The sequence below is a fragment of the Gallinula chloropus genome (genome assembly GCF_964237585.1).
Source record: "Gallinula chloropus genome assembly, chromosome: 13".
NCBI lineage: Eukaryota > Metazoa > Chordata > Aves > Gruiformes > Rallidae > Gallinula > Gallinula chloropus.
Window position 1 is genome coordinate 14,789,531 of NC_140098.1, and position 14,932 is coordinate 14,804,462.

Consider the following 14,932-nt stretch of genomic DNA (forward strand, 5'->3'; position numbering starts at 1 on the left):
TACTTTTGTACAAAGATAACACAGACACAGCCTCCAAAAAGAGCAAAAAAAAAAGGGGGGGGGAGGGGGGTTCTGAGATTTGCAAGGATCCTTCTAACCTCAGCACTTCTGCAATAAAAGCAATTGCTCTCCACGATTCGCTCTGCCCAAAGCGATTACAATTCCAGCTCGTGAAAAAATCATCAGCAACATCAAAGTCCTACGCATTTGCATGATAAATCAGGTGAATTAAAGGAGATTAGGAGACACAAAGCCAACTATTTCACAGAGGCTGCAGTGCAAGTTCATTTCAGCTAGACAGAGAAATCATGCTACGCCAACGAATTTAAGGCTTTGATAATTTTTTCTTCTCCCTCCCCCCCGCCCCCCTCCACTCCTCCCCTTGCAAACCCCATGAAAGCAGCTGAGGATCATCGTTAAGTCACTTCCATAAATTACTCTGAAGTATCTCTCCTTAAAGGAATCTTGAAGCTAGTTAATTTTTGCCCAAAGAGTTGGCTGAGCAGGTTGTTCTGGGACTCGGCGGTGCGGTAGCTGGCTGAACCAGCTGGCTTGGCACCGCGGGTGACACACGGGTTGTGCAAGGAGCCACGTGGGGATGGAGGTGGCCCTTTGGCCAACACTTGGTGGAGGCTCTTCCCCAGAATGGCCTTCCTGCGTTTCAGGTCACCGTTGGCGTGACGGAGCTCCCCTTTCTTCTGGTTGTAAGTGTCCAGGACCATCTTCTTCAGTTGGGTGCCCGTTTTGGGCTTGGGGACCAGTTTGTTGCAGTGCGTCTCCCTCCTCCCTGGGGAGAGGGCAGATGCTTCACCGTTGCTCCAGCTGGTGGGTTTGAGCTCACTGGTGCTCTCGCTCCTCCCTGGGCATGGGGTTCGGGCTTTTTTCTTTTTCCCATCTCCTTCCATGTTCTCCCTGGAGCAGGAGCTGCTCCGGTGGCTCAAGGACTTGTGGTCTTTCCTCCTCTTGGGATGGAGCTTGCTGGTGGCTTTGCTTGGCTCCACGTGGCCGTGTCTCACAGCGTTGCTGGCTGCCTCGCCTCTGGGTTGGTGGCTGGTGGATTTGCTTGGGCTGACTCCTTGGTCCTTGGTGTTAGTGCTGCTGTCTTTGGCCTCGGGCATGGCTTTCTCCCTCCCCAAGACAGGTTGCTGTCCCTCCTCAGTGCTGCTGCAAGGGCTGTCTACACCAGGAGCAGCCTCGCTGCTGGGCTGGCTACCTGCAGTCTTCTTCTGTGGGACCGAATCTTTGGTGGCCTTGTTCAGCGTGGGTGAAGATGTCTTGTCCTTCAGGGGCTGATGCTGGTGAGCAGCCTCTGGAGATGCGCTCTTAGATGCACCTTCCCAAGAAGAGGCATCACTGGCACTGGGGCTGCCCCATAGTGTCCTGTGGGTCTCCTTGGCCGTCGGAATCTCTGCCTGTGGGGAAGGGAGCTCTGGGACTTTCTTGGCAAGCTGAAGAAATGGGATCCCACCCGCAGTGCTGGTGGCCCCACTGGGATTTTCCACCACACCCACTATATATTCATCTTTGTTGCTTGTTCTTTTCTGGCTGTCGGCGTAGCCACGTTTCTCAGTGAGGTGTGGAGGAGACAGCTTTTGGTCTGTGGCCTGGTTGCACGCCAACCCAGCAAGGTCAATGGTAAACTCGGGTGAGTCCAAGAAAGGAAGTGGTTTCCCATCAAACGCTCCTTTCTCCAGTTCCTCAATAGACAGGGCGGTGATATGGCTGAGCCCTGGGCTGCTCGCCGCCGCCTGTGGCAAAGACGGGGAGAGGCAAGGGGGTGCAGGTAGGGTGTCAAATTGGGACTTCTCCATCTCTGCCAGGAGGTCGGAGAAGTCACCCACCAGGTCTTCTGTTTTCATGGAGGGTTGGGGTGCCCCTGGGTTACCAGGTGCTGTGGGGAAGGAGTCGGTGGTAGGGGGCTGCAGGCTGGGGCTTGCAGCCTCTACCAGCTGAAGGTCACTGGCGTGGTCCAGGTGGACGGGTGAGCCACGTGGGAGAGAGCTGCCATGGTGAGCAACCTTCCTCTTCTTGCTCGGCGGCATGCCCTCCTGGAGAGAGCCATCTTCTTTCACCTTCTCCCTGCCCTCCCTGGAGGCAACCCCAGGCCTCATCACCCCTCTGAATTTGAAAGTCTTGTTGCTCCCTGCCAAGTGCTTCTCCATGTGCCGGTCATACTGCTCTTTCTTGGAGAAGGTGTAGTTGCACATGCTGCAGATGAAGGACTTCTTGATAACATGCATGACGTCTGCGCAGAGCTCACAGGCATACAAGGTGGTGTGCTTGATCTCCTGCTCCTCAACTATCCCGTGCTCCTGGCTGAGGTGGTTTCGAAGCTCTTTGGTCTCTTGGTAGAACATTGGACACCTGTGGCACAAGTAAATCTTCTGTAAACTGTGCACAACTAAGTGCCGCTGGAGCTTGAAGGGCTTGGGAAACTGTTTGCCACAGTGATGACAGTCCCTGGAAGGATCCTTGCAGTCTGGATGCATGGGGACAGATTTTGAGGTGCCTTCACTTTTAGCTGTATGCTCTGGAGACGGACTGGAGGATGCTTTAGAGGAACTGGGTGCTGGTGGCTTCACCCTGACGCTGCTTTCCAAGGGGTCTTTCATCACTTTGGCCTCCTGCTCAAGGGGCAGCTCCTTGGGGCTCTTGCTCTCTCTGCTGACCACATGCTTGCTGCTGGGATCGGTGTGGCGGGAGGACCTGCTGGGCTTTCGATACATGATGGTGTTGAGGAAGTGGGTGACGGCAGCACTGTCCTCGCTGAAGCAGGCTGGCAGGCCCATCACCGACTTCTGTGCTTGCCCCTTGCGAGCGAACTGGGTGGCGTGTTCCCGGAGGTGCTCGTTGTACATCCAGACGTCAGAGATCTCCTTCAGGCACATCCCACAAGCCCACAGCCCGGCTTTGTTCTTGGCATGCTTCTCCTTCAGGTGGTCCCTCAGCTGCTCCCGGGAGCTGAATTTGCGCTGGACGCACATGTAGCAGGTAGGTGGAGGAGAAGGGTTGTGGGAGAGCTTGTGGAAGTCCAGCTCCCCTAACGTCAGGAACCACTGGAAGCAGACCTTGCATTTGTACTGCTTGTCTTTGGCCTTGATGGTTATCTCACCACGGTTTTTCCCCACCTTCCCGTCTTCTAGCTTACTTCTGTGCTTGCTGTGCTGGCCTGGCTTCGACTTGAAACCCACAGCGTTGTCCTCCCCATGGCCAGGGAGATCTTCACAAGGGCCGAAGAAGCACACGTCCCTCATCTTCAGCTTTGCGTTCAGCATCTCAATGTCGATAGTATGAAACTCAGGCGAGTCTGAGTCTTCACCAGCCTTTCCATCGTAGGGCTCCTCCACTGGGTCGGGGAGCTTGGAGCTTGCTTCTCTGAGGGAGTGCTCATCCTCGAGGTCTATTAGAGGCTCAAACATGTCCTCAGCAGAGAGGCTTTCTCCCTCCTTCTCCAGGCTTCCCCAGATGTTCAAGCTGGGGACATTGTCTACTTGGCTGTTCTGGCAGAGGAAGGTTAGCATGTTGTCTTCCAGGTCAATGTCCTCCTTCCCTTGGTCGGTCTTCTCACAGTCCAGTCTCAGTGCGATGCTTTTAGATTCACCAGGAGCGGCGTCTCCGCTCTGTGCCTTGCTGCCGTGACACATGTTCAACATCAAGGCGTCATCGATGGAGATGGTTTCATACTCGCAAGGGTCCTCCCTGGTGACACAGAAGGAGCTGGTTTCACTGAGGTCAGAAGCTAATCGGATCGTGAAGAGGTCGATGGCACCCGCGGGGCGGAGGTTGACCTCGGTGATGGGCTTGGGCTTCTTGCTGCGCTTCCCGTACACCCGCGTGCACTTTCTCCGGATGAACTGGTCGTCGCGGGGGAAGAGCTGGGAGAACGTGGAGTCATCATCAAACAAGCTCTGGAGGTCTGAGACGGCCGTGCTCTCCATGCCATGCTCCCTGCCCAGCGGCATGTCTGACTTTGCCCATTGCTTCGGCTCCTCAGGAGGAGGGCTCGTCCCCGGCGTGGTCTGCAGAGCGCCTTGTCCTGGAGCCTTTTGGGTGGTTTCTGATTCACACATCTCCAGTGGTGCCACCTCTTCAGCAGGAGTCATGGGACCCTGTGGAGCACCATCCTGGTTCCCAGTGATGCTGCCTGCTGCAGGACTGTCTTCTGTCTCAGCATCCACCTTCTCCACGCCATCAGCACTGCCACGTCGCTCTTTGCCTACTTTGTCCAATCCCTTCTCCACTTGCTTCACAAACCCACTAACCCACGTCTTGCAAGCCTGCATGTCTTCTTCATTTGGACCTTGCACATCCCCGGGACAGGTAACTGTGCCTGTTACTGATGCTTTGCTGGCTTTCTCCTTTGAAGACACTGTCCTGTCATCCAGGCCTTCTGTGAGCGTGTCTGCACAAGGGGACTGTTTAGCTTTTTGAGGGTGCTGGGATGAGTTGGGCCTGTTTTGTTCCTCTGCGGAGATGCAACCACCTGACTCATGCAAGCTCTCCATGATCCTGGGCAGACTAGAGCTGAGGAGAGGAGGAGGAGGAGGACCTGCATTCTTCTCCAGCGCAGACGGACCACTGGGCTCATTTCTGCTGGGAAACCCCTTTGCTTTCCTTCGTCTCACTTTCCTGTTCAGCTTCTTTTCAGAATTATCCTTCACCTCTTCAGGAACTTTGGTTTGGCTCCTCCTGCCCTTCTCTCCCTTCTTGGCTTGCCGTCCCAGGTCCAGCTTCTCCATCGTCACCTCACCTGCTCCCCTTGTCTCCGAGCGCAGCCCCTTTGGCTTCATCTCCCTTTGTAAAACACGTGTGCAGTGCAGCTCCTGGGACATCTCAAAGGAGATCACGCTGAGGTCACTGAGCACTCTGCTGACCACTTCCTGCATCTGAGAGCTGGGCTCTTTCTCCAGGTCAGGGCATGTTTTCTTGGGGGTGGGGTCAAGGTTGGTGGTGGGCATCTGCGAGCTGCAGGTTTTCTCTTTGGCTGAAGTCTTCAGGCTCCTCCTGGGCACCTTTTGAGCTGCCTTCAGTGTCCTGTCTGCAGGGATCAAAGTGGCCCTGGGTGTCTTGCTGGGCTGTGGCATGCCGCTGTTCTTCACCTGGTGCTTGACAGCTTTGTGCCTGGTCAGGCCAGGCTTGGACCGGAAAGAAGCTGAACAAATGTCACAGGTCACTGGAAGCCCATTTGGCTTCTTTTCATTGGGAAGTTCATTTTGGGAAGCTTTTGGAGTACTGCTACATGCGCTGCCCTCTCCTTGGCCCATAGTGCTTGACACACAACTCTCAGCTTCTCCAGCCCCATGGCTCTTGACTTTCTCCCCTTCTAAACCCTTTCTTCCACTCTCCATGGTTTTGGAAAGACCAAGTCTCACCTCTGCTGCCTGTGAATACTCACAGCCCTTTAATTCATCAGGGCCGAGATCTCCAGTCTGTGTAAGACCTCTACTGACAGCAGCTGCTGCTTGCTGAACCACAAAACCATCAGACAAAGCATCTGGTTCACTTTGATGCTTATTTCCATCATCAGAGCAGTTTTCAAGCTGGTTCTCTTCGTTCAGCTTTCCCTCTCTTTCTCCAACTGGCAGAAGGTCCATTGTGGGCTGGATTGGGTAATCTTGGGCTTCTGGAGGAATAGAGTCAACAACCATATCTGTGACAGTGCCTGCTTGGGTTTCTTGAGAATGAGAATGTGACAGCGCAGCACTGGTGCTTTCGGGAAGCTCTTGTCCACCACCTTTTTGGTTGAAAGGTGGTGAGCAGGGGACTGAGCAGTCCTTCCCATGTGGCTTCCGGGAACTATCCCTCTCCAAGTCAGAGCCCACCAGACCATCAGCATGCAGCAGAGCGCAGGGTCTTGTGGTCTCTTCTCTTTCAGGTGGTCCGTAGTGACCCAAAACGCCATCAGGGAGGTGATGGTGACTGTCCTTGACCACCTCCATTGGGGCAGCCCTGCAGTGATGCAGCAAGGGAGGAAGGGTGGGTGTCCTTTTCCATGCCCCTTGCTCTACTGGGCCCACGGTGGGGTGATGGATGGGATGGCAGCTGGCCTCAGGTGCACAGCTCTTCATGATGAAGGCACTCGATGTGTCGAGTGTGTCATATTTCTTCTCATCTGAGGCCTGAGTGCTGAAGCCAGGGACCTCTCCTCCCTCAGCCCCACCGCTTTGCAAGCATTTGGGGTGAGAAAAATCAGTCGGCAAGGGCAAACCGTCTGGAGGTTCACCCACAGAATGACAGCCGTTGAGGGGCTTCATGCTGTTTCCTTCTCTGGGAACCTCTGCACCGACCGCACTGGCTTTCATCTCTGGCACCAAGTGATGATCCTGGTGGAGATCCTCCTCAGAGGGACCAGAGGGGCTGGTGGGACTCCCAGGAGCACTCTGCAGGGGCTGTACCCCCTGCCCCACCTGCCTCCTCTCCAACCTCTCCCCGGCTGCGCTGCCCACTGCTTCTCTCTCGAGCAAACTGCAGCTTAACCGGGATCGCTCGTGGTTTCCAAACGCCGAGGTTGTGTTGTTGTTATCTCCCTCTTGCTCCTCCACGAGCTGCTCAGCTTTCCTCCTCTGCCCTGGCAGCGGGGTCACTGCTGTGTTTGCGAGTGGTGAGAGGTCATTCTGCTCTTGGGAAACACCATCTGCAGGGATATTAATGTCATCAGGCTCCGTTTCTAAGCGCTGCGGCTCCGTTACATTATTTGGCAGCTCTGGCTTCCCAAGTGTGGCTTGTTTTGTGTGGTAGGAGCCCAACCCACCAAGAGACTCCAGCTGCTCACGTCCACCAGAGAAAACCACAACCTCTTTTGCTGGGGCACCAATATTTTCTGTGTTGCCTCCAACGGGGACATTCCCTTCCCCTTGGGCAGGGCAGTATGTCCCATTTTCCCCTTCCAGGGCACTGCTGCTCTCCTCTTTCTGCTCTGGCTGGACAAGGGAGGTGGTAGAGGGGTGGCTGGGAGGCAGCAGCATGGGGAAGCATGGCATCAATAGTTCTTCCTCATTGCTCTTCACTGTTCGGGCAACAAAGAGCTGTAGCTGCTGCAGAGGGTTGGCAGATGTCTCCTGGGATGCCAGTATCTGTCCAGAGTCACAGTTGCTCTCTTTGGGCAGACTCAGCATCTTGAACAGCAGCACTTTTTGCTTGGTGGCTTTGTCGCTAGGTCCAGGGGCTGGATAGGTGGTGGGGCTCTTCCTCTCCACCATTTCTTCCATCAATATGGACCCACCACTGTTGCTGTTGAGATCCACAGCACTTTTCACCATTTTGGGTGACTCGGGCTTGCTTAAGGGTCTTTCTTCTGTACCTGGGACCTCTTTGATATGAGGTGAGAAGGTGAGATCCAAGGCTGGGGTGGGACCCTGCTGAAAGCCAAATTCAGGTTTAGGGTTTGGATGATGGGTATCAAACTTCTCCAGCTCTGCAGCATCAGAGAAGCTTTCATCTGCTTTCCTTGGCACCGGGAAGCTCTCGGCACCGTGCTGGTGTGGCAGGGATGGCAGGGGCTCTTTGGTCACTTCTGCTGCCTCCAGGGTCTTGGGGAACATGGAGTTGGTGACAAGAGGGGGGCTTTTTGTCATGGGGTCTGCATAGACAGGAGCCTCTGTTTGGTCTGGCATGCGTGAGCCAGGTAGACTTTTGGAGGAAGACACACTTTCCAGCTTTCCAAGGCCTCTTTCCTCAGCAGCTCCAGTTTCCTGGAGCTGTTCACTGCTGTCCTTGGAGCAGAAATGGTCCGTGGTGAGCGAGGCTGGCGTGCAAATCCCAACCTCCAACGACCCCAGCTCCACTGGGCAGGGCCAGGGCTCCCTGGGTCTCTCGTAGTCCCCACGGGTGCTCCCAACGGCCGGCTTCTCACCTCCCAACCTCTCCCTGACACAGAGGCTTGAACCACCCAGCTCATCTCCTAAAAACAGTCCTTTCTCACGGCCTGCCTCCTGCTCGACCGGCAGCGGTGGGAAGTGCTCAGCTGCCGGTCCTCGCAGATGGGCAGCAACGTGTTGCTCAGGTTTCTGAAGGGCAACGGGCGCCTCATTATCCAGCTTGCTGGTTTGCAGTTGGCTTTCCAACTCCGTGACCAGTCGCTTGATCTCCAGCTCATCATCTGACATATTGTTCATGAAAGTCACGTTGTAATCCGTTATCCTGTCCGGCAGCGGCAGCGAGAGTTGGCTGGTGGGGACAGGTCCTTCCTCAGGGAATTTCTTGGCTAGTGGCTTCTCCACTGAAAGGCTGTGGAACTGAGTCATGTCTTCTGGCAGCATCGGAGCCACCTCCTCCATAAGGGACCAGTCTTTCTCCTGCATGAATGGTGGATATGGTTGCTCAAAGGGCAGTGGCTTGCTGGGAGGATTGCCAGGGCAGGTGAACGTTGTCACATAACCATCCTTGCTTGTTGACACGCTCTCGTACAGAGGTGGATCGAACTCAGTGACAGGAAGCTCTCCAAATATTGAAGAGGAATCAAAGCTGAGAGGGGAGGAGACCTTGCCCTGTGACGTTTCTGTGGTGTAAGGGGAGATGCTGGCATGCTTCTGCTCAAAGGAGCCAGTGTTGATGTCATCCCGGCATAAGTACATGTCATCCGTGTGTGAGGAGCTCAAGGCTGGGGGCTTTGAGAAGAGGTTGTCATCGTAGTGACCAGGAAGGCCTTTGGGATCAAAGAATGTGTTGCTGCTGCTGACGTATGGATCGGGCGCCTTGGCAGTGAGCATCATTCCCACTGCATCCCCCCCATATGGAGCGACTGGCGTGGGATAGTCCTTCTGACCATCACAGAGCCCGTGTGCCTTCAAGTACTTGATGTCTGTTTCTGGGTAGGCAGTGCTCACATTGCCAGGACCAGCTTCGTTACTGCTGTGGGATGGAGCAAGCAGTCCTTCTGCCTGGTACTTCATCGTGTCACCTGCAAAAGGGACAAGCTGATGCCTCTGGTTGACCATGGTGAGATTGGATGAGTCTTGAGCCTCCAGGATGGGTTCTCCTGCCTCACCTGCATGCTTTGCTGACGCCTTGGGGCCTTCTGCTCCCTCCTTACAGGAGACGTTGATGGGGCTCCTGACTGAGACAGCTGTGCTGGGCAGATGCCTTTCCTGGGGTTGTGGTAAGGGCTCCTCCTTTGCACAGTCCATCACAGCAGCATCTGGTTCAGGACTCAGATGGGTCCTGGAGCTTGCCACCAAAGGTTTGGCTGAGCAGAACTGCCTGCTCCCCCTGGGAAGGTCCTCTTTGCTCTTCTGGTTCTTCTTTGGGCTCCTGTCCTCAGGAAGGCTGAGCGGTATCCTTGGCACACACGCTGGACTGCCCGAGCGCCTCCTCCTCTGCATGCCTCCCTTCTCACCGCCCGAGCCAGCCCCATCAGTGTGGGGCAGGATGCTGCCCATCTCACTGGGCATGCTGTCACTGCGGTTGCTGCCAGTAGATGACTGGCTGCTCCGTCTTCGGGCTCTGGTAGCACAATGCTCTTTCTCACCATCCTCCTGGCTCAGGACACCCCTGTGCTCCCGTGTCTCCCTTTTCTGACTGTTCCTTTGCCGGCTGTAACTCCACACTGGATCTTTCTCCTTGGCTCTCTCACTTTTCCCTGGGCATTTCTTGTTAAACCCATACTTGGTCCTCCCAACGAATCCTGGGCCTTGCTTCTTCCGTCCACGGAGCTTCCTACACTCTGCCCCTTCGTTGTCTGAGTCGGAGACATAGTCGTACTCCCGAAACCTGCCCTCCTTGGCAGCTGGCACCAGCCTCTCAGCAGCCTGGGGGAGCTGTGCCTGCTTGCTGCTCTTCACCTGCAGTTTGTGGAGCTTGTTCTTCTGCTGAACAATCTTGTGAATGAGCTCCTTGCTCCACGTCCCGCTCCGGGGCTTCCGCTTCTTCATCTCCTTCATGGAAAAACGTGTTGGTTTGGAGCTCTTGGTGGCAATGCCTGTCCCCACATCGCTCTTCGTCGGAGGCTCCTGGCTGAGCTTCTTGGGATGCTTTTGGTTGGAGGTGGACTTGGAGGAGGTTGTGGCTGGTGGGATGCTGTTCTTCCTGTCTGCTTGCAGCCTGGCCACCCTCTCCACTCCTGTTGCCTCAGGGTCCAGCTCCTGGGCTGCCAACCTCCGTGCTGCCCTCCCCTTGTGAAGGTGGCGCTTTCCTGATCCTCTCTTTGCCTGCTCCTCACCTGGTTGGCCATCCTCAAAAAAAGAATCAGCCTTGGGCTGGCCCACTGCCTTCTCCTCCACTGCTGCCTGCTTTGATTTGCTCTCTGAGGCCAGGGCTTCCTTTGCCTTGTGGGACATCCCACCGCCGGCTGCCTTCACGCCAGTCAGCTCCTCATCAGCAAACACGTCTATGAAGCTGCTGTCAATCTCTGGGTTATCGGATTGGTACCCCAGGCCGTTGAGGGCTTCAGTGATCAGGCTGTCCAGCTTGGCATCATCGATGTCCAGGTCTGAGGCGGTGAGTGGCAGGGAGCCGGCGGTGAGGCCATTGAAGAGGCCACCCTTCAGAGCATCTTCCTTGCCCTCGCTTTTGCTCTCCCCATCCAGCAAGAAGTCATCACTCTTGTTTAATGCCAACAAATGTGCCTGGGGGTCCGGAGAGAGCCCCAGGCTGGGGGGCTTGTGGGGCTCAGGGGAGAGTGCTTTCCGCCCCTCGGCTGCCCGGGGAGCATCCTTGCCCTCTCCCTGGGGAGCGGGATGGGAGGTGCAGAACTGGCGGTGCTGGAGGAAGGAGGAGAGGTTGCTGTAGTTCTGGTCGCACTGCTTGCAGGTCAGGAGCACGTCCAGCTGGTCCAGGCTGGCACTGCTGAGTGAGTTGGCCAGCAAGTGATGGGAGGAGTATGGAGGTGGAGGCTGCTCCCCATCCAGCCCATCTGAGCATCCTTTGGCCACATCCATGCTGGGTTTGTGGAAGGGGCTTGCTGGGGTGCATTTCAGGAGGTTGTCATCTTTCAGGGCATCAGAAGGGAAGTGGAAGGACTTGGCTGAGTCCAGGGGATGGTAGTGAAGGGAGCTGGAGCTCAGGACATCAGAGGGGTGGAAGGTTTTGTTGCCATCCTTGGGATGACAGGGATGCTGGAAGAAGGGAGAGGGGGTCAGCGCTCCGGACATCTGGCTGTCTTCAAAGCTGGGGTTGAGTGGGCTGCTGGACATGGGGGAGAGCGATGAACAGGTGCTGCTGCAGGTGGGGTTGGGGACAGGGGACGGCAGCGGGGACTCGCAAGGGGAGGCAGCCACCAAGGCCGAGGGTGGCAGGACCAGCGCTGAGCCTGATGAGCTCCTGGAGGGAGGAGGAGGAGGACCTGCTTGACCCACGCTGTAGAAAAGGGCTTTGCTTCTGGAATCGCAGATGGGAGACCCTGGCTCCTTCCCACTTTCAAAAGAGAAAGCACCTGTTGAGTTGGGGTCTCCCCTCTGGACCCCAAGGCTCTCTCCTGGCAAGAGCTTTTTGCTGTGATACCCTGGAGAGTTATTTACAGGGGACCCTTTCTGGGCTTTCCCACTCCCCTGCCACTCTGTCGTTCCCAGGGGGAAGGGGAGCTTCTGGCTGGTGATCTGTCTCGACAGCTCCAGCCTGTTTTGACCGGGCATTGCAGCAGTGATGTGTATTTGCTGCCAAGGCATCCTGGAATTTTTCTGCCTGTGCTGCCTCTGCTCGGGGCCAGACTGGCACTCAAATGAGAACTGGTTTCCAACAGGGTTTGAATAAGGTGCTGAATTCTGGTCCATGGGAGAAAACGCCTTAGTGGCACCTTCCCAAGCTTGCACAAGCCTAGGGTGGGTGGGTGCCGTAGTGGGAATGCTTGTCTCAAAAGGCACGGATCCTGCGCTGGTGCTGCCCGAGGGGGAACTGCAATAGGCTTTGCTTGGAAAGTGCACTTGGGAGAGAGAGTTTGGTGGCATGTTCCTTCTCAGAGGGCTGCTCTGGACCAGCAGCCGCGGGCCGGGGACATTATCTTTCACTGAGGCTTGCCTCTTCCCAACTGGCTTTGGCATACTGGGTGAGTGTAAACTAGATGGGAAAACAGCTTGGTTTTCTTGGAAAGTGCTTGGGTTTTGGTCGATAGCACCAGATGATGGGAGAGCACCATTGGGGTCGGCGAGATGCTCGCTCCTGCCCTTGCAGCACGGCAACGAGCCGTGGTGTGGGGCTGGTGGTGGGTGCAGGAACGGTGGCGGCGGTGCAGGCAAGCCATACAGCCTGCCCTCGGGGGACACAGTCTCGTAGGAGCTGCCACCGCCGCTCAGTGCCTCCTCTTGCCACTCTCTTGAGGAGGAGTGGAAGGCGAAGGTGCCGTGAGCCAGCTGGCCGGTGGCCAGTCCCATGTCCAGGTAGTCCTGGCTCCCTGCATCGCTGCGGTACGGCTCCTTCCCCGGGTTGTGCAGCAGCTGGAAGGGGTATTGGCACGGCAAAACCCCCAGCCCGTGGGCACCGGCTTTGCCACCCTCAGGGAAAGAGTTGGGCTTCTGCACCGAGATCCCGTAGCTAGCACCGGCAAAACTCTTCTCCGGGGAAGGCCAGGAGTCGGCCCCATTTGCCTGAAACTCTAAATAATGTAGCTGCCCATTGGTGCTGGGGCTCTTGAGGGGGATGCCGGTGGCGGGGGGCTGCCCTTTGGGGCCGTGGCGGGGAGCAGGCTGTGAGGTATAGTTGGCAGAGGTACGGCTGGCGGCGGCATCGGGGAAGCAGCGGCCGAAGGCGATGTCTTCTTGCTGGAGATCGGCCTCGTGCTGAGGGATGCTGGGCACGTGGAAGCGGTAGCTGCTGGCTACGGGGCCGTGATTCACCTCTGGCTTCTTCAGGGGGGTCACCTTCTGCTGCGGGTAGGCAATGCCGATGGTGGGGTTCGGCCGGGCGCCGGCGATGCTGAGCCGGTACAGCTGATGGTTACCCCGTTCACCTTTCCCCGAGCGCCGGTTGCGCTCACGGGCTCGACCCTTCCCAGGGGGGGACTGGGGGCTGCCCTTGACCTCTCCCCAGGTGCCATCATTGCCAAACTTGGGTTTGCAGTGGAGGGACTTGAAGTCGATCTTCCCCGCTTGCTGTGGCCGGATCACAGCTTCCCGCTGGCTGTGGGGCTCTTTGTCCTTGGGGGTGGGGAAGGGGGACGTGCCCTCCCCACTGAGCACCTTCCCATCCTTTTCCCCACAGCCTTCAAAGCCAAAGTCCTTGTTGGGGTCTTTGTGGCCAGCCTCAGTATCGCCGATGGTGTAAACATGCTGGGTCTCTCCAGTCATGATACCGAGGTGGGGGAGCTCAAGGCTAGAAAGCCCCGTTTTCCTGTCCCACTGTGAGCTGCCGTCCCTCTGTCATGGGCATGGTCCTCCGCTGATGGGCACCGAGGCGGTGAGAGGGGCAGTGGCTCCCCGGGGCCAGCGTGGCGTGGGGTCCCGAGCGCTGGCGGGGCTCTGCTGCATCCTTTCAGACCTGGAGAGGAGAGAAGAGAGAAAGGGCAGCCGTCAGCTTGGGAGACAGAGGGGTCTGCAAAGGGAGGAGAGGCATTTTGGTCCCTTGATGCTGTGTCGGGGAGGTGGATGGAGGAAGAGAAGCAGTGCAACCCCCTGCCCTTGAGTGTCACCAGGGTGAAACCCTCCAGCTTTCGGTTCTTCAAAGGATGCTCGGAGCATTTCACCTTTGGCAAAACTGCTGAGGGAGGCACTTGTTTCCTCACGGGGAAGCTATTTCTGGGTTACTTCTGAGCAACATAAGCAGAAAAAAGATGACAGAAGAGCTCCACCTACGGATTAGCAGGAAGGCCTGTCAGGAGAGGCGTCCTGAGCAGGGCTCTCCTGTCCCAATATCTCCATATCCCCCGTGTCCCCATATCCCTGCATCCCCGTGTCCTGCTCTCATGGACGGACACATGGCAAGGTTGGGATGTACGGTAAAAAGCTGTTGCTCCACCTCAATTCCCCCCCTTCAGCTCATCCCTTCGACCCAGCTGCCACCAACCCATCGCTCTGAAACCCCTGGAAAAAGGACCTGCCCCTGTCTCTAGCACCACCCCTTGCAATTTTAGACGCTGTGACATAGGTGAAAAGAATAAAAGCCAAGTCCCAAATCCACCAGCTGATTTCAGGACCTCGGGGCATTAGACATGGAGCACAAGCCCAACCTTTTAAAAGGTGCCACCAGGAAGGATTTCAGCCCCAGACATGGGGTTATATTAAAAAGAAGAGCAAACCCCTCTTTTAAAGTCTCTTTTAAAAAAGCCCACTGGAAAGAGAAAGGGTTTCCTTCTCATCCCTGGACAGAAATACATCTTTGCTGTCTGTCACAGGGGCGAAGGCACCAAGCTGCTGGGAGCCGGGGATGGGGTGACCTGGCTGCAAATCCACACTGAATTCAGCTTATTGCTCCTCTCAGGGTCTGCAGCCTCACCATCCCTGCCAGCAGCGACCCAAGCAGAGAAACAAGGAGAAAGGGGATGCCCTGCATCTATCTGGGGTCTCCTCAGCGTGCACAGCTCATCTCTTGGGTCACGTTTGATGCCCTGTGGGTGCACAAGAGCCAGGGTGAGCATCCAGCGCTCTGCGATGCCGCTGTGGCACTTCTGCATCAGTATTTTTGTGTGTGTGGAGAGAGAGCTGCATCCCCACCTCTCCATCTGCACAGACGCTGTGAGACCTCGTAGGCAGGGGAAGGCAGCTCACGGATGTGAAAGGGGGAGGTTCTCCCTGGGGTCCCCTCTCTGATTCAAGCTGCCAGGCTCCAATTCCTCCACAATTTCACACCCTGCTAAGTGAAATGAATCCTGGGCTGATACAGCTGAACCATATCGTGCTTGACCCCCCGCCACCCCGGCCAAAGCTCAAGCATGGCCCTTTGGAACACAAGGGTTTTGCTTGCAAAACAATGCACCCCTCGTGCCACCTCCAGCCATGGCTGCAGGGCCTGTGTGCTGCTGTTTAAATTTGCAAAGGCTCCATGCCAAGATAAAATACCCAAGGCCAGC

General features: G+C 56.4%; 1 protein-coding gene across 1 annotated transcript; it reads right to left on the minus strand.

The window, feature by feature from the left end:
- Positions 1-434: 434 nt before the first annotated feature.
- Positions 435-13,214, minus strand: ZNF469 (zinc finger protein 469; the record flags this gene model as incomplete). Its single annotated transcript, XM_084270195.1, has 1 exon — positions 435-13,214. One exon carries the CDS (start codon positions 13,212-13,214, stop codon positions 435-437), a length of 12,780 nt encoding a protein of 4,259 aa, XP_084126321.1.
- Positions 13,215-14,932: the final 1,718 nt, after the last annotated feature.